Genomic DNA, 22,724 nt, shown 5'->3' on the forward strand with positions numbered 1-22,724 from the left:
TTGAGCCATTTTTGGTCTGTTCTCGCCTGTTAAGTATGAGTAGCGGAGCCTTGGACTCTCAGGTCGCTGGGTTGTGACGCTATATGTGGGCGCGTGGTCAGAGCGGGGAAATGGTGAGGACCCCTTCTACTCTTTCTCCCTGCTGGGTAAGGAGCAGAGCTTTAGGTGGTTCACCAGGGTGGGGCCACTCAGGTGGCTAGTTTATGATGCTGTATGTGGAGGCGGGGTCAGAGTGGGAAAATGGGGGCACCTTCTGCTGCCGCTTGCCGCTGGGGCCTGCTCAGTCCCATAGTCTCACCGCCCACTCCCTTGCTTGTCTATCTATGCATGAAAGTGCGACCACAGTCAACCTGCAGCCCTGCCCCCTCGCTGTTTCCCCGTGGTCGCTCGCTGGGTCGCTCACTAGGTCCAACCCTGCACCTGGGTTCAGCGCGCCCGAGTCCGTCTGTCTGACCGAGTTTTTCTGTGCAACCCCGCTCTGACAGCTGCTGGTTTCGCCCCTCTTACTGGTCAGGCTGAAGAATTTGTTGTTATCAAACATCCGAAAAGTTCAATTTTCTGTGTTCTGGCTGTGTTTTCTGTTGTTAACATTTAGTTGTTTCTAAACTTGGTCGTGAGAGAAAGCACCGCTTCTCCACCTATGCCTCCATCTTGGCGGAAGTCCTGTAACTGATTTCTTAATACTCTAAAGCTTACAATTGATTGTGTAGCACATCTTTAGGAAGCAAGTTCGCAGAACTTGATGGCATGTGTTTTATGTACTAATCTTATTCTTGGTTCTATCTGATGAGTTTTCGCTAACACATCCATGCCCGTTGTTCCAATTTCCTCACTTAATTTTTTAAAAATCTTGTTGGAGATGTGTTTTTGTTAATTACCTCTTGTTAGTAGGAGCAAAATAGAGTATAAACATGAGAAACAAATAAAAACATTTTATTGATCTCTTATAGCATGGTGTCTGCCTCATAGATACTCAATACATGTTGAATAAATGAGTTTTGTTAATTGTTTAACAGGATATGAGAAACTTACGACTTGCTTATAAACAAGAAGAACAGAGTAAACCAGGAATATTTGAAAACCTCAACAAACATGCATTTCCTCTTTCCAATGGGCAGGTAAGTACACTAAAAAAACCCTTTTTGTATGCCTTTGTGGGGGCCTCAAAATTTTATGTTTTATCAGTCCTTTTTTATTTCTTTTCTCTCTGTTGGTAACTAATATTAGAATATTTAAAATTTGTCAGTTCTGTGTAATGATTAAGAAAACTGGTTATTTGTTATGTCAGCATTTACAAATTAAAATAGGAATCTTAATACATTTAGCCCATCTTAATACATTCAGCTCATTACTGAACGAAAGCTTTAATATTGGGCATATGACATAGCAAAAAATGCTGATATGTGTCATTTGTGGGTTTTTTATCCAGACAGTCTTTGCATTCAACTATAAAGAAAAATTTCCAATTAATGGATGGAAAGTTTATGATCCAGTAGCTGAATATAAGAGACAGGTAAAGTATGTTGCTTATCCAACTAAAAGTAATAGGTCGAGCATCTTTTTCTTTTCTAAAACATTAGAAATGTTATGGAGAAGAAACCTTTTGAAACAAGTTGTGCATGGGTATAATTTACCTAGTTTATAGGTTCTTCACCCCTGGGATGCCCTGTTCTCCCTATGCCAAACCTTTGACCCTGCCACATCTTTTTAACAGAGGCAAGTAGAGTACAAGGACTGGAGTTTAAAAAGGAAATTGACCAGGTGGTTTTATTATTAGATATTCTAGTAATGAGTTGATGACTCAGGATCAAAACCAATGGCTTAAATTATATATATATATATATATATATATATATATATATATATATATATATAATTTTTAAAAATATTTTTTTATTTATTTTTCGAGAGAGTGGAAGGGAAGGAGAAAGAGTGGGAGAGAAATATCAATGTATGGTTGCCTCTCATGCGTCCTCTGCTGGGAACTGGCATGCAACCCAGGCATGTGCCCTGACTGGGAATCGAACCGCGATACTCTGGTTCGCAGGCCCACGCTCAATCCACTGAGCTACGCCAGCCAGGGCTCAAATTATATTTTAGATATATAACATGACTACATGTGTCTGTTATGGTGTTTCTCTACCAGAAGCTCTTTAGTGCATGGTAAATTTCAAGATCTTCCAATAAGATTATTTTCATGACATTTAATTTTTGTCTCCACCTTATATTTGGTATGGTAATATATATTACTTATTTTAGAGATCTGTAAGAAATTTCTGTGTCTCTAAAGGACTTTCATGAGTATTTTCAAAAACAACACTATGGTCATTCTTTATGGAAATACTACAAGAAATTTATAGGTCTGAGATTCTAGCATATAACTTTCATTTTTTAGTCTGTTTGGAAATTCTTATGCTTCATTACATTTTTAAATGGGTATGGAATGAGTCATATTAGATAGATATATTTTTAAATTTTTAATTAGCACTTAACAAATTATAAGCAGATTTTAGTAGAAAACAAGAAAGGTATGTGGATCATGCTTAGTACTTTCTGAAAGTGTAAAAGTATGCTTTCCCCCCTCTTCTTTCTTCTCTAACATCCTGCAGGGCTTACCAAATGAGAGCTGGAAAATATCCAGAATAAATAGTAATTATGAGCTCTGTGATACTTACCCTGCCATCATTGTTGTGCCAACTAGTGTGAAAGATGATGACCTTTCAAAAGTGGCAGCCTTTCGAGCAAAAGGCAGAGTCCCTGTAAGTAATAAACATTGTCATTTAAGTATAAACTTATATTGCACCAGATCTAATATGGAAAAAAGATAGAAAAAATCTAATGAACAAATGTAAAGTACAAAAATAAGCCTAAAAACCTGAACATATTTTTGATTATCAAGAACTACCTAATTATATAAACATTCTGTTTCCTGACTCTGCCTTGTTAACTAAAGTTATGAGTGTAACTTTAGTTCTAAAAATGTAGTAGAGAATAATGAAGGATAGCAAGAAAAGGTTAGCATGCTATTGCTTTAACAGTTTATGTCACTGGTTTCGCCAGCGCATCCTAGAGAATGCATTCAAACTCAACACTCGTTCTTAGGTGTTGAGTTCAAGGCTGAACACTAAGTGGGAGGGACATCATTTTGAAAAGAAACATAGGAGTCAGCAGGGGGTGAGTTTTTAAAAGAGATTTATTGAGGTTTAATTGATACACAAAAACATATCACATGTTTAATGTATACAATGTGATGAGTTTGGACATATGCATACCCCAATGATACTGTCACCACAACCCAGGAGGGACTGAACATTTTTGAACCTGGAGTTTGCAGTATGGTATAATCGTGAGTCTTTTGGCCACTGGAGGAAAACAGGGTGTTTGGTGATATAGCTTTAGATTTTTTGAGAGACTGTATATTCACTTTGTCCTCACCCAGCCACATATATCATTGTTGAGATACAAAGATGCTTTTAAGTAAAGAGACAAAATAACACTAGTCAATCAAATAGGAATGGGGCCCAGTGTTAGTATAGTTTCTTTTTCTTAGAATTATAGAAGTTTAGATGTGAAAGGGGATTTTTAGAGCTCATCTAATGGGATCAGCGACTTTTTTCCTGACCCAAATAATTGCAACTCATAGCCACTATCATGCTGTGATGGGCCTGACCACTCATGTTTGAGGAAAATATACAGAAGAAACTGTCCTTGACGAGAGAACTTGTTTTTACTACCTGGTAATTAGAACACACACTGTTTTAGGAACCGTACTCATATTTGTTACTTACAAACACTAGGTATTGTCATGGATTCATCCAGAAAGTCAGGCAACAATCACTCGATGTAGCCAGCCACTTGTGGGGCCCAGTGATAAACGCTGCAAAGAAGATGAAAAATACCTGCAGACTATAATGGATGCTAATGCACAGTCTCACAAACTTACCATCTTCGATGCCCGACAAAACAGTGTTGCTGATACCAACAAGGTACATTCTTGATGATGTTGCAGAACCTGTAGGTTTTGCCTTATGTACTGTCTATAAATTGTTATGCAATTCAAATAGCCCATTGACTTCCTCCCCATCTGTAGGTGAAATCTTTCTGAGTAGTCCATAGATATTCCTTCCTGGGGTATATCTTGTGGATGTCTCATGTGGGTTGGGATCTTGTGTCTATCATTGTTCCTCCACAATCTTGTCTGCTGAATTAATTAAGTAAAGACCCAGAAAGAGAATTATCACCTAAAGAATCAAGTAACTATTGTAACGAAATGGTTGTGAGGTCTTTGTAAGTTTCTTTAACTTGTGAAATATGGTGATTGCTTGATTAACTCATATCTGGTCTGAAGCTCTGTTAGAATGGAGTGAACTATGTGAAAGTAAACAAGTATACAAAGTTTCCATAAATCACATGAAGCAGTGGCATCTGTAGATCATTCCATTTGATTCCCACTAGCTAAAGGGGATAGGATCCTTTATACCTAACAGTAGCTATAACCTCAAACCTCCAGTATCCACTATCCAAAGGGAAAAGGCTTGGAACTGAGTCATTTCTATTTCCCATGAATGACTTTCTGGCAATGGGTTACTATAGGTGGGTATTTGACAGTCAGAGTGCTTGGCCTTTTCCACAAGTAATTTCATGTATCAGGAAGGTGGTAACAGTCCTTATCATCTCATGCCATTTGGTTAACAAACGTGATGAGCAATTACTTGAGGGAATATCTCAACAGACCAGGTGAGGTGCTATATACACATGTCAACTCAGTGTGCTGGGGTAGCCAGGAGAGGGACTGAGTGGCCAGCCCTGCTTGTGAACCTAGGAAAGGCTTCCTGAAGGAGGGGCATTCGAATGGGCTTTGGATGGTTATCAGGAAGAGATAAGCAGGGCATTCTAGAGAACACCTGCACCTATTCAACAGTGTGCCAGAGCACATCATTCACAAGAGTGGCCAGAAGGGAGATGTCTAAGGGCATGGTAATGTCCCCTCATGTTCCTTTCAGCAGTGCTTGGGGAAAAGGGTCTTTGTTGAACCTCTTTTTTCCTCAGTATTTCATCGACCACAATTAAAAAAAAAAAACCCCACCCTCTTACTTCCCCCATCTCACTCTCAGGAGAAGCCATTAACTTTTACTTCAAGGAGCAAACAAGCCATCAGACATGCCATTTTCCCTTAGTACTTGAGTGCCTGCTGAGGGCCAGGCATTTGCTAGGTTTCTGGAGAGGCACCTACTGAATAAGCAGTCAAATGAACTGCCAAGTGGTCATCGTGGAGGAACATGAAGCATACTCTGAGAGACCATAGAAGGAACCTAGTTATTTGCTATGTGACCCTGGACAGTTACATAATCTCTCTGCACCATGATTGCCTCATCTCTAAAACGGCAATGACAGTAAATCTACTTCCTCAAGTGGATGTAAGACTACTGTAAAGCCCCTAGTACAGTACCTGTCCCTGTGAGAAAGCATTCAGGTCAAGTTAGCTGTCATTTTTACTGACCTCAGAGTGCACCACTCCATTCTCTTGACTTCTCTCTCTCTCTGGCCTGGCTGATTCATTCTCCTTCACTGGTTCCTCTTCCTCTTCCCAACCTACAAATGGCAGTGATCCTTGAACTCAATCTGGGGTTCCCTTTTCTATTTGTGCAATCTCCCTGAGCTATCTCCTCCAAACCCATGAATTTAAACACCCTCTACATATTGAGTTTGACATTCAAGTTTCTATCCCACCCTGATGCCTCCTGAGATTGAGACAGAATTTCCATTCCATTTTCTGGTTGACACTCAGGTAACAACTTGGCTGTTGTTACTTAGCTGTCTCCCAGGTAACAATTTCAGCATATCCAAACTGGCCTGAGAGTCAGGGTGTTAAGAACCCTTGGTTTGGCAATCAGTTAAACCTGGGTTTCCCTCCAGCTTGTGCCACTTGGTGCTCTGTTAGAATCCTAGGCCAGTTACATTACCTCTTTGTAACCCTCGGGTTCCCTTCTATGAAGTGGGAGGTAACCGTGTCTCATGTAGAGGGCTGTATAAGGATCAAAATTAAGTGAGAAGAATGCACATATAGGACTCAGCACAGTACTGTATACATCCTTGAAACTTAGTATATAATGTTGATAAGCTCAGTGATCCAGGTATCTGGCCTGGGGGTTGAGTTTGTTATCATTTCACTGTTCATATTTTTTATCTTCTTTTTCTTAGATAAGTCCCTTTAACATTTCATATAATAAGGGCTTGGTGATGATGAACTCCTTGAATTTGATCTTATCTGAGAAGCACTTTATCTGCCCTTCTTTCTAAATGGTAGCTTTGCTGGAAAAAGACATCTTGGATACAGGTCCTTGCCTTTCATGACTTCAGATACTTCTTTCCAGCCCTTCCTTGCCTGCAAGGTTGCTTTGAAGAAATCAGCTGATAGCTTTATATGCAGTTCTTTGTAGATAACTGTCCTTTCCTCTCGCTGCTTTTTTTTTATTTTTAAATTTTTATTTATTTATTTTTAAAATTTTATTTAGTTATTTTTCAAGTACACCCTCTTGCTGCTTTTAAGATTCTCTCCTTATCTTTAATCTTCGGTAACTTAAATATGATGTGTCTTGGTATATTCCTCCTTGGGTCCAACTTCTTTGGGGCACTCTGAGCTTCCTGGACTTCCTAGAAGTCTATTTCCTTTGCCAGATTGGGGAAGTTTCCCTTCATTATTTGCTTAAGTAAGTTTTCAATATCTTGCTCTTTCTCTTCTCCTTCTGGCACCCCTATGATTCAGATGCTGGCGCGCTTAAAGTTGTCCCAGATGATTCTAAGCCTCTCCTCATTTTTTTGAATTCTTGTTTCTTCATTCTGTTCCAGATGAATGTTTATTTCTTCCTTTTGTTCCAAATCATTGATTTGGAACAAAAAGTTTCGTTTTCTGGTTTCCTTCCCTTCACTGTTGGTTCTCTGTATATTTTGATTTAGTTCACTTTGTGTAGCTTTCATTTCTTCCTTCATTTTGTGACCAAGCTCAATCAGTTCTGTGAGCATCCTGATTAGCAGTGTTTTGAACTCTGCATCAGATAGGTTGGCTATCTTCTCATCGCTTAGCTCTTTTTCTGGAGTTTTGATCTGTTCTTTCATTTGGGCCATATTTCTCTGTCTCTGTACACTTATTATGTTGTAAGGGGCGGAGCCTTAGGTATTCACCAGGGCGGGACAACCCTCTTTGCTGCATTGCAGTGCTGTCTGTGGGGAAGGGGTTAGAGATGGAACAATGTTGCGCACTCTGCTCTAGCTCCACTTTCTACCTCTTTCCTCACTTCCCACAAACTGACTATGCCCTTTCAGGTACTGATTCCCATGTGAGTAGGTTTGTGGGAACTCTTTGTGAGAATGGGAGTTTCTCTTGTCTGCAACCCCCACGGGATTTTACAGCTAGATGTTTTGAGTCTTTAGTTTCCTGGTCAGCCAGCCTCTACCTCACCCATGAGGCCTGCAGCCTTGTTGTGGTTCCTCTCCACCCGGCTGCCCATCTCTGCCACTCCTGCTGGTGTGGATGAATGTTTCTTTAACTCCTTGGTTATCAGAGTTCCATGCAGTTTGATTTTCTGGCTGTTCTGGTTGTTTATTGTTTTTAAATTCGTCGTTATCCTTCTTTTGGTTGTGCGAGGAAGCGAAGCATTTCTACCTATGCCTCCATCTTGACTGGAACCCCTGAGGCTTCAATTTTCTCAACTGGGAGCCTTCCCTGCTGGTGAGGATTGACATGCTGATGGGTGAAGAGCATGGCAGACCTTCAACAAACACTGAACAGTTGGTTTAAAATCGAGGAAATCTGAGTCCATCCTTCAGCTGGCTGCTGGTATTCAGGTTTCTTTTTCCCAAGACAGTTGGGGAATGGCCTTATCTCCACTGCTATCAGCTTATTATTGCAGACCTGGGGGCTATTCAGTAATAGTGCCCCAATGTCACTACCTTCTCTCTAGAACTCTGCTTGTCCCCATAGAGAAAGGTCTGGCTACCAAGTTCTTGTCTTAGAGAACTCTCTGAAACCTTCTCCCTGTTCTTTTGGGGTATAGGTGGGGCCGCTTCTCACCACCCTTCCCCTTCTTCTATCTCAGAACCTCCAGGTGTCTGCTTTCTGCATCCTGGCTTGCAGTAGGTACTCATACTCTTTTTCTTTTAAAACCCCATTTTCTGATTGTCATTTGTTTTGTTTGTACTTAGTAATCAGATTCCAGGCAACAAATTCTCTTCAAATGCATTCTCCTGGTAAAAACCAAGTCTTAGCATGGGATTTTCCTGAGCTAAGCATGAGGCCCAGCACAGTCCCTCCGAGACCCTCTTCCAACACTCAGAGCTCCTTCAGGGAAGTGGGAGGCATTCCTCTACTTAGGTCATAGCTTCAGACATGGTAGATGCTTGAGGTAATAACATATCAGTTCTCAAGCATCTTTGGGGGTTGGTGGGCAAGCCCCAAACTTTCCATAGATTAGCTTCAATTAAAATAATTTCTTTTATTTTATTGATTCACTTACCAGTTAATCCCCACAGTGGCCCTTTGAATTTTTTATAGGTGAGAAAGCTGAGGTGCCATTTGGGTGGCAGAGCTGGGATTAAAAACCCACTTCCCTTGCCACTGAGGTCTGTGCCTTTGACCACTGCATAATGCTGTTCCTACCTTAGTCAGCAGTATTTTCAGCGGGTGCTTAGGTTTATTTTTTATGAAAATTATAATTATGCCATGGACTCAGGAATGAACTCTAAACTGCTTTGTCCATAGCTGGTGTTCAAAAAGTGTGTTAGTCAACTTCTAGTCAAGATGGCAACATAGGCAGACATGGCTCACCTCTTTGCACAACCACATCAAAATTACAACTAAAATATAGAACAGCCATCACTCAGAACCATCAGAGATCAAGTTGAATGGAAGTCTGATAACTGTGGAATTGAAGAAACCACATCCACTAAGACTGGTAGGAGGGCAGAGGATATGAAACAGGCTGGGTACCACACCCACATGGATAAAAATTTGGGAGAGATATCTTGGGAGTGACTAGCCCCAGCCCCACACCAGGCCTTCTATCCCAGGGTTCCAGTGCCAGGAAGATAAGTCCCCACAACTTCTGGCTGTGAAAACCAGCAGGGACGGAGTCAGTGGAGGAGGCTGCTGGAGCCCTAAGCAGTTCCTGTTGGGGAACCCACACATGGACTCACCTACTCAGACTCACACCCTTCGAACTCCAACACCAGGGTGGCAGCTTGAAGGGCACCAGTGATATACAGGGAGAGACTAAAGTGTCTGACATTGGGTCCAGCAGAGGCCATTGTCCCTTTGCTGAGCCTTCCCACCACAGAGCCTATAAGCTGGTGTCTTATCTGAGACTCCATCAACCCGGCTAATACTGTTTGCCCTGCCCTGGAGATCCACAAAAGCTCATCCACCCAATTTACAGGCCCACCCAAGCTACTTTTCCATAAGAATGGCTAGTTTTGGCTTCTAAATCCTATCAAACAAGCAACAGCTGGCTTCAGTGAGCCCTACTGCCAGCCAGATTAGATCACAGCTTGGCTTCATCTGGGAATCTCCAAGCCACCATCTCAGATTGCTTTATAGCTCAGGGAGGGTGGCCCAGGCAAACCCAGGTGGGGACTGACCTTGGCCTGCACCACTCAGGAAACCCCAGGGCCAGCGCACCCAGTGGACAGCTACAAACCATGTCAGAGCACCACCACCCTGCCCCTGCAAAGCTGTTCCTTCACAGAAGGCAGAGGTTGGTGGTCAGTGTTTACAGCCAGTCCTTGCAGCTAACTGGCCTGGGTAAATCCTTCCCATTGATCTGGCAAGGGCAACCAAGACTCAACTACAAGAGGATAGTGTTCTCACCCCATATGATGGGCACACCTCGGGTACCTAGCTTGGGTGATAGGGGAGGCTGTGCCATTGGACCCCGCAGGTCACCTATTACATTAGGCCACACTACCAAATAATGGAGTCAAAGCAGCTCTACCTAATACATAGAGCCAAACACAGGGAGGCTACCAAAACGAGGAGACAAAGAAACATAGTCCAAATGAAAGAACAGATAAAAACTCCGGAAAAAGAGCTAAAGGAAATGGGGATAAGCAATCTATCAGATTCAGGGTTCAAAACATTGTTTATAAGGATGTTCAGGGAACTTAGTGAGAACCTCAGTAGCATGGTAAAGGCCCAGTCAGAAATGAAGGATACACTAAGTGAAATAAAGGACAATTTACAGGGAAACAATAGTAGAATGGATGAAGCTGAGAATCAAATCAATTATTTGGAACATAAGGAACCAAAGAACAACCATGCAGAACAGTAAGAAGAAAAAAGAATTTTTAAAAAGTGAGAATAATATAAAAAGCCTCTGGGGCAACTTCAAGATGTCCAACATTTGCATCATAGGGGTGCCAGAAGGAGAAAAGAAAGAGCAAGAAATTGGAAATGTACCTGAAAAAATAATGAAAGAAAAGTTCCCCTAATTTCATGAAGGAAGTAGACCTGAAAGTCTGGGAAGAACATAGGGTCCCAATTAGGATGGATGCAAAGAGGCCCATTCCAAGACACATCATTAGTAAAAGGCCAAAGCTTAAAGATAAAGAGAGACTCTTAAAAGCAAGAGAGAAGAAGTTAGTTACTGGAAAGTTGCCAGATGGAGGAGAGGGGGAGAATGTGTGAAGAGTTGGGGGATTAAGAAGTACAAATAGGTACTTACAGAATAGCCCTGGGGATGTTAAGTACAATATAGGAAATGGAGTAGCCAAGGAACTTATACACATGACCCAGGGACATGAACAATGGTGGGGGGATTGCCTGAGGGAGTGGGGGTACTGGGTGGAGGGGGGGCAAAGGGGGAAAAATCAGGACAGCTGTAATAGCATAATCAATAAAATATTTTTAAAGTGTTTTAATGAAGTCAGCATCTCATGATTCTCTAGAATAACTTGTAGTACATACAAGCTGGCACTCAAATATGCACAATTCTGTTTTTTTTCCTGTTATATTGCCACTTGAAGACTTAATCAGATATTCAGCAGCTGCTCTAACATCCAGGTGACTGAGCTTTCGGCCGCATGCAGCCTCTGGCCTTCCACAGAACTGCTTTCCTTCTGAATTCTCAGATGCAAACTGTCTTCTCAGACCCCAGCCTCTTGTGCCAGTGCTTGAGGGCTGATCCATGGCTTGCCCTCAGGCCCCTCTCCTCTCTTCTCCCCTCCTCTTCCCTTCCCCTGCCCATGTCCACTTTATCCTGCCCAGCCAGGCCTCCTTAGACTGTCTCATCCAATGCTCAGTTTACTTATGCCTGCCTGCATTTCTCATGCACACAACCTGGGCTGCTGAGTGTTACAGGAAGATAAGAGGCTAACAATGTTCAGGTTGGAGCCACTCCAGATTCATACTTTCCAGACTGGGCCCTGAGCACTGCTGGGAAAATTCTTCCCCCTAACTACCCCCCAGTCTCCCCTGGAACTGTTTTAGCCTCTTAATGACTTCTGTAATGTATGACCCTGTTCTACCCTTTTCATCCTCAGCAGCTGACCTTCTCATACAAAAAGCAAACCAGTCCTCAGACAGGAACCCCCTCTGCTCCTGCCACCATACCTGGAAACTAGCTTGTATAGCTGTCCATGGCATCCTCTTGCCTCCTGCGCCTTTTGAAGGTGTGGTCTCTTTGTGTCCTGCCTTCAGTCCACAACCTCCCCACCTGCTCAATCATCCCTTTTTTTTTTTCCTTTGGGATTCTTGACCTTTATCCTCCACTGACTCCTTCCCATGAAGTCATTTCCATCTATATAAATAAGCTCTCCCTGGAATTGTTGTCACTGTCCCCTTCCAGCTAGCACCTTCTCCTGCCCCTTATAGTCTTCTTGGAGGAACTGTCTCCTTGCTATTCCTCACTTCTCACTGTCACTCACTTGCCCCTTAAGCCACTTGAAACTAGCTCCCATCCTCACCTTTTCCCAGGCTGTTCTTGGTAAAGTCACCAAGTATTTTCTTGTCACAAAATCCATTGTGTATTTTTAGTTCTTTTCCTTGCTCTCATGAGCTTTTGACATAGTTAAGTACTTTCTCCTTTTCAAAATACTGTTTTCCCTTCTTTTTATTTTTTTTTCAATTTCTGGCTGCTCCCCTCAGTCTCTTGCTTTTTATTCCTTGAGTGTTGGCCTTGTTCAGGTTCCTAGCCTTTACTTCTCTCTTCACTTTAAACATTGTCCTTGAGCACCATGTGCCTGAGCTCCATCCTCAAATATCATCCACATGCTTCTAACTTCATATTGATATGCACAGCTCAAACCTCTCTTCTGAGCTCCACGCCTGTGTACCCAATGGCCTGCAGACCTCTCCAGTTGAATTTCTCACAGGCATTTTGTGCTCACTATGCTCAAAGCCAGACACTCTTCTCCAATAGTTGGTATCCCAGTAAATGATAACTACCTTCTCAGGCCACCCAGTCCAGAATCATCACTGTCACTTCCTCTGCTACCCAATTTCATTGCCCCAATCAGCCACCATGTCCTGCCTCTTAAGTATCTCAAATCAAGTGCATGTCTCTTTCCTGCTGCCTCCATCACCGATTCCTTCAAACAAATGACTGCCTGTCTCTGAGCTGGTCCACCTGCACAGGTCCCACCCTGCTCCAGTCCCTTCTGCCCCATGTAGCCAGTTATTATTCTACAGTGCTGGTCTGATCTAGAGCCTCACCACCAGGGCCACCTCTCTCCCTTTCTTGCCACTGCCCTGCTGTTCTCTGCTGAACTTCTTACCTGCCTCTTGGGGGGTCACATCCTTGCCCATCTCTGGTCATCTAGACACAATGGGCCCTCCTCCTTGAGTGATTTGACCTTCTTCCCCACAGTAAAGCTTTCCTGACTTGTCTTCTCCTCTCAGTGTAGATGTCTCTTTTACCTACCCTGGCAGGCTTGTGCTCTGCTACAGCAAAGGACTTGCCCCCTGTTCTGAATGCACACCTCTCCTCCCCCACTTACTGCACTAGATTTTGAGGGCCTTGAGAACCATTGTCTACAATTGTTCATAATTATTACTCCAGTATTTAGCTCAGGGCCAAGCATTAGTACCCACTTGGTAATGGTAACTAGTAAGCGGGTAATCATTACTCATTTTGTAATGATGAGTGTGATCTTTGGATTGACAGGTGTATTTATTGTTTTTATTGATATAAAATTCACATAACATAAAACTTGCCATTTTAACCATTCTGAAGTTTTACAATTCAATGACTTCCAGTGTATTCACAATGTGATTCAGCAGTTCTAATTCCTGAGTGCTTCCATAGCCCCAAATGGAAACTCTGGCAGTCACTGCCTATTCTTTCCCCTGCTCCAGCCCCTGGCAACCACTAATTTACTTTCTATATAGATTCCCTTATTCTGGACATTGCATATAAGTGGGACCATACAATATGTGGTCTTTTATCCCTGGCATCTTTAACTTAAAATGTAATATTTTCAAGGTTCATTCATGTTGTACCATGAAACAGTACTTAATTCCTTTGTATAGCTGAAAAACATTCCATTATGTAGTTAGACCACAATTTCTTTATCCATTCACCCATTAATGAACTTTTGGGTTGTATCTACCTTTTGGCTATTGTGAATACTACAGATGTGATCATTCATATACAAGTTTTTGTTCAATTCTGTGTGACTGCAATTGCTATGTCATACGGTGATTTCATATTCAACTTTTTGAGGAACCACCAAATTTTCTTCCATAGACTACACAATTTTAATTCTTACTAGCAGTGTATTAAGATTTCAGTTTTTCTACATTTTTAGTACAAATGTGTTTTGATTGTTGATCTCTACAAAATAAAAGATAGATCAGATTTTGTTATGAGATAATCAAGGGCTGAATTACACCCCCCTTTTCAATTACATTTGCATTTTTTTTAAGATTTTATTTATTTATCTTTAGAGGGGAAGGGAAAGAGAGAGGGAGAGAAACATCAATGTATGGTTGCCTTTCATGCATCCCCTGCTGGGAATTGGCCTGCAGGGAACTGGTCTGCAACCCAGGCATCTGCCCTGACTGGGAATCGAACCGCGATTTTCTGGTTCACAGGCCCGTGCTCAATCCACTGAGCTACACCAGCCAGGGCTACATTTGCATTTTAACTTATTAAAATTGTTTAAATAAATCTCAGTGTTAGGGATTTACAAACTGTTTTCTTGTACAGAAATTTTCTAGTAGTAGACTTCCAGTCAAGACGGAGGCATAAGTAGATACATTTTTCCTCCTCATACAACCAAAAGAAGGACAACAACAAATTTAAAAACAAAAAACTCCAGAACTGCCAGACAATCAAACTGTATGGAAGTCGGACAACCAAGGAGTTAAAAAAAAATTCATTCAGACTGGTAGGAGGGGTGGAGATGGGCAGCTGGGGCAGAGAGGCAAGGTGGTGGCTGGAGGACCAGTAGGGTGAGGCAGTGGCTAGTGGACCAGGGTGGACAAGGTGGCTGCTGGTAGACCATGCAGTCCCACATTTGTGTGAGGATAAACCAGGAGGAACAACTGGGGAGTGAAAAGGACTGTGCAACCCAGCTTTCCAGTGTGGGGAAATAAAGCCTTAAAACCTCTGGCTATAAAAACATGTGGGGGTTGTAGCAGCAGGAGAAACTCCCAGCCCCACCGGAGAGTTTGTTGGAGAGATTCACAGGATCCTAGAACATACACAAACTCACCCACCCAGGAATCAACACCAGAAGGGCCCAATTTGCTTGTGGGTAGCCAGTGAAGTGACTGAAGCTGGCCGAGAGCCAGTGACTGCCATTGTTCCCTCTCTGACTCCTTCCCCACATATAGCACCACAATGCAGCAATGTCGGTTGCCCTGCCCTAGCAAATACCTAAGTCTCTGCCCCTTTACAACATAACAGGTACACCAAGACAAAAGAAATATGGCCCAAATGAAAGAACAGGTCAAAGCTCCCAAAGTAGAACTAAGTGGTGAAGAGAAAGCCAACCTATTAGATGCAGAGTTCAAAACACTCATAATCAGGATGCTCATAGAAATTATTGAGTATGGTCACAAAACAGAGGAAAAGGTGAAGGCTATGCAAAGCAGAATAAAGGAAAATGAACAGGGAACCAACGGTGAAAGGGAGGAAACTGAGGCTCAATGATTTGGAGCAGAAGGAAAAAAAACATTCAAGCAGAACACAATGAAGAAACAAAAATTCAAAGAAATGAAGACAAGCTTAGGAACCTCTGGGACAACTTTAAATGTTTCAACATCCGAATTATAGGTGTGTTAGAAAGAGAAGAGAAGGAACCAGAAATTGAAAACTTACTTGAAAAATAATAAAGGAGAACTTCCCCAATCTGGCAAAGGAAATAGACTTCCAGAAAGTTCAGAAAGTCCCAAAGCAGTGGGACCCAAGGAAGCACACACCAAAGCACATCATAATTACATTAGCCAAGATTAAAGAGGAGAGAATCTTAAAAGTAGTAAGAGAAAAGGACAGTTGCCTATGAAGGAGTTCCCATTAGACTCTCAGCTGATTTCTCATAAGAAACCTTGCAGGCAAGATGAGGCTGGAAAGAAGTATTCAAAGTCCTGAAAGGCAAGGACCTCCATCCAAGATTGCTCTATCCAGCAAAGCTTTCATTTAGAATGGAAGGGCAGATAAAGTGCTTCCCAGATAACCTCAAGTTCAAGGAGTTCATCATCACCAGGCCCTTTTTATATGAAATGTTAAAGGGACGTACCTAAGAAATAAAAGATCAAAACTATGAAGAGTAAAATGACAACAAACTCACAGTTATCAACAACTGAGTCTAAAACACAGAAACGATCTAAGCAAACAACTAGAACAGGAACAGAATCACAGAAGTGGAGATCACATGGAGGGTTATCAGCAGGGAGGAGGTAGGGGAAGAACGGGGGGAAAGGTGTGAGGGAATAAGTAGCATAAATGGTAGTTAGAAAATAGGGGTAGGTTAAAAGTAGTTTAGGAAATGGAGAAGCCAAATAAATGTGCAAGCCATGGACTTGATCTAATGGGGGGCATGTTAGTGGGAGCGGGGTGCAGGGCAGAGGGAAATAAAGGGGAGAAAAAATGGGACAACTGTAATAGCATAATGAAATATATTTTAAAGAAAGAAAAAAGGGAGTGAGGGAGGGGTCTCATTTTGTTTTAATTTCCATATCAATAATTCTCTTGGTTCTGGTGTTCTTATATACTATTTTTTCAATGTAATGAAAGTACATTTAAAAAAATTTTTGGTGGTAGTACAACTTTTTGTATTCAGTCAGATGGCAATAACAGAACTTTTTACAATCGCGGTTCGATTCCCAGTCAGGGCACATACCCAGGTTGCAGACCGGTTCCCTGCAGGCCACTTCCCAGCAGGGGACGCATGAAAGGCAACCGTACATTGATACTTCTCTCCCTCTCTCCTTCCCTTCCCCTCTAAAAATAAATAAATTAAAAAAAAAACAGAACTTTTTAAACCTAAATTGCTTTGAGTAAGATCCTTTTCTTAATGCTTTGAAAATTAATGTTGGGTGATGGAGGATTGTTATGGGTTTCCATTTAAAAAATATGTTGGCCCTGGCTGGTGCAGATCAGTGGATTGAGTGCCAGCCTGCAAACCAAAGGGTCACCCATTCAATTCCTGGTCAGGGCAGATGCCTCAGTTGCAGGCCAGGTTCCCGGCCAGGTTCCCTGTTGGGGGCATGAGAGAGGCAACTGATTGATGTTTCTCTCCCTCTCTTTCACCCTCCCTTCCCCTGTCTCTAAAAATAAATACATAAAAACTTTTTAAAAAATGAAAAAAAATATGTTGAAGTCCTAACCCCCTGATATCTGTGAATGTGGCCGTATTTTGAAATAGGGTCTTTGCAAATGTAATCAAGTTATGACAAGGTCATATTCCATTAGGGTGGGCCCTCATCCACTCTGACTCGTGTCCATATAAGAAGAGCAGAGACACAAACCAAAGGAAAAGGCCATGTGATGATGAGCCAGAGATTAGAGTAATGTGTCTATAAATTAGGAACATCTGGGACCACCAGCAGTTGGAAAAGGCAAAGAACTCTCCCCTAGAGAGTTCTGAGGGAGCATGGTCCTACCAATATCTTGATTTTGGACTTCCCACCTCCAGCACTGTGAGAGAAGCCACTCAGTTTGTGGTGCTTTTGTTCCAGTGGCCACAGGAAACTCATACAAAAGATGTAGGAGGTTTATAATAAACAGATGTTTGTTGCATCTTTAAATGGTCTCTATTTGGTAATACCAGAGAGAACAGAAAAGTTAACTCAGATGAAGTGATGCCTCTCTCTTGTCTTTCATAGGCAAAGGGTGGAGGATATGAAAGTGAAAGTGCTTACCCGAATGCGGAACTTGTGTTCTTAGAGATCCATAACATTCATGTGATGAGAGAGTCACTACGTAAATTAAAAGAGATCGTGTACCCTTCAATTGATGAGACACGGTGGCTATCCAACGTGGATGGAACACATTGGCTGGAGTATATAAGGGTAAAGAGGACCAGTCCTTTACATGCTTTCTGGATAAGATTTCTCTGTGTCAGTGGCATAAATCTGTATCCAGGTAGCTTTTCAACATTGCAAATAAGTATGTGTACCTGGCCTTTCTTGGTTTCCATGGGATTTTGTGATAGAATAAAAAGGGATACTGTTTGTCTTACATCAGGTTTTTAAAGTATTGAATACTTTTTGGCCATTTTAATAAAGGACCTTATTTACTGCTGTCATTTTTCTTAGTATAAGCACCCACCCCCAATGTTGCTTATGTTTTGTAGTGGTTTTCAGTTGATTGCATTCTTGTTTGATGTATTGATCTGAACTGCCCACATTCTTTTCCAGAATTATTTTTACTACAATAGAAATTAAATGTTGCTTGGTCTAATGTACCTTCTTTTCTGAAGATGCTTCTTGCTGGGGCAGTGCGAATTGCTGATAAAATAGAATCTGGGAAAACCTCAGTGGTGGTCCATTGCAGTGATGGTTGGGATCGAACAGCACAGCTGACATCTCTGGCTATGCTGATGCTGGACAGTTATTACCGCACCATTAAAGGATTCGAGATTCTCATAGAAAAGGAGTGGATAAGTTTTGGACATAGGTTTGCACTGGTAAGTTGAAACAGATCCGTGCTTTGACTGTTTTGCTCTAGCATATGCATGTGTATATCACAGAACATGCATACATACACATGTATACATGTACACAGGCTTTTTGCTCTGTATCAGACCTGAACTGCCATAATATAATACTATGTACCAGTATAGCTTGTTTGGAGGTTCTAGCAGGGGAGCGCAGCTACTCGTATACCCTTGACCGAAGACCGGTCCTCTCCTCTAGTTGGGAAGGTTGTCCTCTTTGACTGAGTGTGCAGCTTCGGGAGGGATGCACATGGATCAGTGAGGGAGGAAGGGGACACCTGCCTAGCCAGCCAGATCAACCAAATCAACCCTGGTGATCAGTGGGGTGACAGATGTTGCAGCCAGATCACCCTCACATCCCTTTTGTTAGTATATGTATGACTTTTAAAAATAAAAGTTGAGGTAAAATTCATGTAATATAAAATTAACCATTTGAAGTGTACAGTTTGGTGGCATTTAGTACATTCACAATATTGTACAATCACTACCTGTATCTAGTTCTAAAACATTTCCATCATCTTGAAAGGAAACCTTGTGGGACACAAGGTAGTGACACACTAAGGAGTCACTCCCATTCCTTCCTCCCTCAGCTCTTGGCAACCACTAATCTGCTTTCTGTCTCTATGAATTGCGTATTCTAGATACCGGGTATAAGTGGAATTATACAAAATTTGTTTTTCTGTGGCTGGCTTGTTTCATTAAGCATAATGTTTTCAAGTTTCATCCATGTTGTAGCATACATCAATTTAATTCATTTTCATGGCTGAATAGCACTTACTCCATTGTATATATAGACCACATTTTGTTTATTCATCTGTTGATAGATACTTAGATTGTTGGCTATTGTGAATAACACTGCTGTGATGTGAACATTGGTGTAAAAGTTTTTGCCATACAAAGTATCACAGACTGGATAGTTTAAACAACAGAAATTTCTCTTACAGTTCTGGAGGCTAAAAGTCCAAGATCAAGAATGTAACAGGGTGGGTTTCTCCTGAGGCCTCTCACCTTACCTTGTAGATGTCTGCCTTCTTTCTGTGTCTTTACATTGTCTTGTCTCTGTATGTATCTGTCCAAATTTCTTCTTCTTATAAGGACACTAGTTAGACTGGAGTAGGACCCACTCTAATGACCTTATTTAAACTTAATTACCCCTTTAAATTATCTCTTTAAATACCCTGTCTCCAAATACAGTCACATTCTAATATTAGTACGGGTTAGGACTTTAACATACAAAATTGGAGGGGGTATACAACTCAGCCCATAACAGCCTGCTTTTACTTTTGGGTATATATCTGTGAGTGGGATTGCTGGATCATCTGGAAGGGCATTCTAAGGCTGAGTTGGGTTTTTTTTTTTTTTAGTCCAAAATGGCAGCTAATTCTTGGTCTTTCAGGCTGCTGAACTGTTGGGAATTCTGTCTGAAACTTGTGTTGAATCAGAATACTCCCAGAATCCCATTCAGAGTCACTTGTGGAAGGCACAAGGATGGGCAGTTTGAGGACTTTAAATGGCTTTAGCCTTGAGGGTTCTGAGTGCACCCGCTGTGCTGCACTTTCAGGGAGGAGAGGGAAGGGAAGTTCCACAGCCTCCCCATCCCTTCAGAAGCTGTTGTCAGATCCTTAGATACATGCCTTCACTCTCTGCGCCTTGGTTTCCTTTCTCTGAAATGGAGTGCTGTAGGGTGGAAATGAGTTTATATGTATTAGGTGTTTAGGACAGTGCCTGGCCCATGTTGTATGGGTAAGTTTTAGCTCCTGTTACTATTTTAAGCATTATCAAAAACTCCTTTGTTGCTTCTTCCCTTATCAAAAGCTGTTGTCCACACAAACTATCAATTTTGCTCCTTTGGGTCCCTCTTTAAACCACTTCAGCCAGACTTCCTCCTCACAACACCCATTCCTCAAAACTGCTCTTGTCATAGTCATCAATGATAGTCACACTTTCTTCACTTGCTTCTAGATCTGCATAAACTTGAATTTCCTCCTACATTCTGATCCTACTTCTTTCCCCAACCTCTTAATTTTGGGGTTCTCCAGGGTTCACTCCTTGGATCATTTCCATTTTCTGTGCTTAATCTCTTAGTGATATCAGCTAGTCCCATGACTAAGTACATTTATTTCAAATATTTAGTCTTGCCATTACCACTGATGCCCCCTTAAATCAAGCCCGGCCACTTTCCTTGCGACTATATTATGTAGTCTCTTAACTAGCCTCTCTGTTGCCTATACGCTTCTAATCCATCATCCTTACTGCAGGCAGATGGAGCTTTCTGAGAAGCAAATCTTATGGTGCCACTCCCCAGTGTGAATCCCTCAGAGCCTTCCTATGGCCTATGGGATTGTGGGCAAACTCCTCAGCGAAGCATTTGAGGCATTTGGTGATCTGGCCCTAGTCCTCCTTTTCAGCCACATTTTGCCTCCCTTCCTTTGCTTCATTCTCTGAGCCTCTTCTCTTCACAGCCAATAGTGGCACTCATGGTGCCCCCACTGCTTCTGACATAATGTCCCCCTGGCTAGCCAGGAAATAGTCATCTTCCTGTCCTTCAAGGTTTAGCTCAAATGAGACCTCCTCCATGACTGACTTTTGTGACTTTCCCTCCTCCTTCTCTCCTCCACCCCATCTTAAGATGGCCGCTTACTCCTTTGTGGCCCCACCATACCGCCTGAAACACTGTAGTGCCCTTGTTATTTCTAGGTCTTTCTCCCATGACTAGAACATAAATAAATTATTCATAAAGCACAGGTACTGTGTCTCATTTGTCTTCATACCCAGGTGTCTAGCCAAAGGCCTGACCTCTACTAGACACCATGAAAATGCCTGAAATCCCGAGCAACAGGCAAGATGTGTTACATATACACTGTAGGAGTTCAGTGAATGTCTATTAAAAGGAAGAATGAATCCTAAATTGTGAGCTGTCAGTGTAACATTGCTGCCTAGGTGCCTTAAGTATTGAAGAACAGGTTCTGTGAATTATTTTTTAAAGGGGAAGCACAGAAATAAGGCAATGTATGTAGCCTCTATGGAAAATAGTTTACAGTTCTTCAAAAAATTAGAAGTTGAATTATCATACCCAGCAATTCTGCTCTTGGGTATGTATGCAAAGGAAGTGAAAGCAGAAACTCAAACAGATATTTGTATAGCCATGTTCATAGCATCAGTATTCACAATAGTCCAAATATGGAAGCAGCCCAAGTGTTCATCAACAGATAAGTGGATAAACAAATATGGATAAACGAATTGTACATTGTATGTACAAATATTCCATCTGCATATACAGTGGAATATTGTTCAGTCATAAAAAGAAAGAAAATTTTGATTCATGCTACAACACGGATGAACCTTAAGGACATTATGCTAATTGTAATAAGCCAGTCGCAAAAGGACTAATAGTATGTGATTCTACTTATATGTAGAGTTTTAAAATTCATAGAAAGTAGAATGGTCGTTGTCGGGGCAGGGAGAGGGGGAATAGGGTGCTGTTCTTCAATGGGGACAGAGTTTCAGTTTAGGAAGATGAAAAAGTTCTGGAGATTGGTGTGGTGGTAATGGCACAACATTGTGAGTGTACTTAATGCCACTGAACTATGTGCTTAAAATGGTTAAGTTAGTCAATTTTATGTTATATATGTTTCACAAGTAAAATTTAAGACAATTAAGGCAATACAATGTTACTCCAAGGTATTGACACTGACTTGGTCATTTCCTTGTTTTTATGACTTTCCTGGTATCAGGGTCATAGACCCAGTACTTCTTACTCTTAATGTGTGGTGATTATGTTGTATGTTCACAGTGTGTTTTCCTTTTCTCCTGTTTGCTTAGTTTATTTGATTCATCAGATTATTAGAAGCTTCTCTTACAGTGCTCACTTTTTGAGCTGTTTAACATATTTTCAGTGTCTTTATCAGTCCTGTTTATATGTTTGAAATTACTTTTTACTTTTAGTACGAGTCTATAAATATCTTCTAAAATAGCAAAAGGTCTGAAGTACGATTCTAGCTATCAACTATATCTCTAAACTGAAAAAAGATGCAACATTGTATTCCTAGGGCAAGGACTCTAGCCATCACCATTTTAAGAGTGAGATTTGAGGTTCTCCAAGGCATGTAAAATTGCTTAAATTTGTATAGTATTAATCATTATTTTGATTCTCACACTTCCTGATATTTCTGAACAACAGAAGAAACTTTTTTTTACTTAGGGAGAAAATTACAGTCATAATGTGTTGTGTGAGCTGCTAATTGGTAGTCTCATGGTGACACTGTGCACTTGGTGTGATGGCTGGGATTGACCCCATCATTTGCGTTGAAAAATGCTGGCTGTTCCCTTATAACACTTGATCCCAGCAATATGAAAGAAACATTATAAAACTATCAACATTTAAAAATATAGTACAAAAAAATAAAAAATATAGTACACAGAAATTTTGTTTCCCAAGGGTAATGAAAGTCAGTTCAATTCAGTGAACATTTTTAAGTGCCTATTATATGTCAGGAATTCTGTTAGGACTTAGGACATATGAGTGAGATACGATTCTTGTCACCAGCTAATTCAAAGTGACTTTTGAGAGG

General features: G+C 41.4%; 1 protein-coding gene across 10 annotated transcripts in view; it reads left to right on the forward strand.

Moving 5' to 3' along the window:
- The window catches only part of MTMR1 (myotubularin related protein 1), a 91,942-nt gene that overhangs the window by 44,157 nt on the left and 25,061 nt on the right, over positions 1–22,724 (forward strand). For 8 of the 10 annotated variants that reach the window (XM_037153393.2, XM_037153390.2, XM_037153392.2 and 5 more), the window contains 6 exons: positions 1,017–1,118; positions 1,430–1,513; positions 2,610–2,759; positions 3,798–3,986; positions 17,321–17,506; positions 17,917–18,123. In XM_037153393.2, coding sequence (XP_037009288.1) covers positions 1,017–1,118; positions 1,430–1,513; positions 2,610–2,759; positions 3,798–3,986; positions 17,321–17,506; positions 17,917–18,123 — 918 coding nt within the window. The remainder of the gene's footprint in view (positions 1–1,016; positions 1,119–1,429; positions 1,514–2,609; positions 2,760–3,797; positions 3,987–17,320; positions 17,507–17,916; positions 18,124–22,724) is intronic. The other 2 variants (XM_037153395.2, XM_053670220.1) reach the window with 2 other exon arrangements.

This window comes from Artibeus jamaicensis, unplaced genomic scaffold (genome assembly GCF_021234435.1).
Source record: "Artibeus jamaicensis isolate MK-2021 breed Jamaican fruit bat unplaced genomic scaffold, CSHL_Jam_final contig_554, whole genome shotgun sequence".
Classification (NCBI taxonomy): domain Eukaryota; kingdom Metazoa; phylum Chordata; class Mammalia; order Chiroptera; family Phyllostomidae; genus Artibeus; species Artibeus jamaicensis.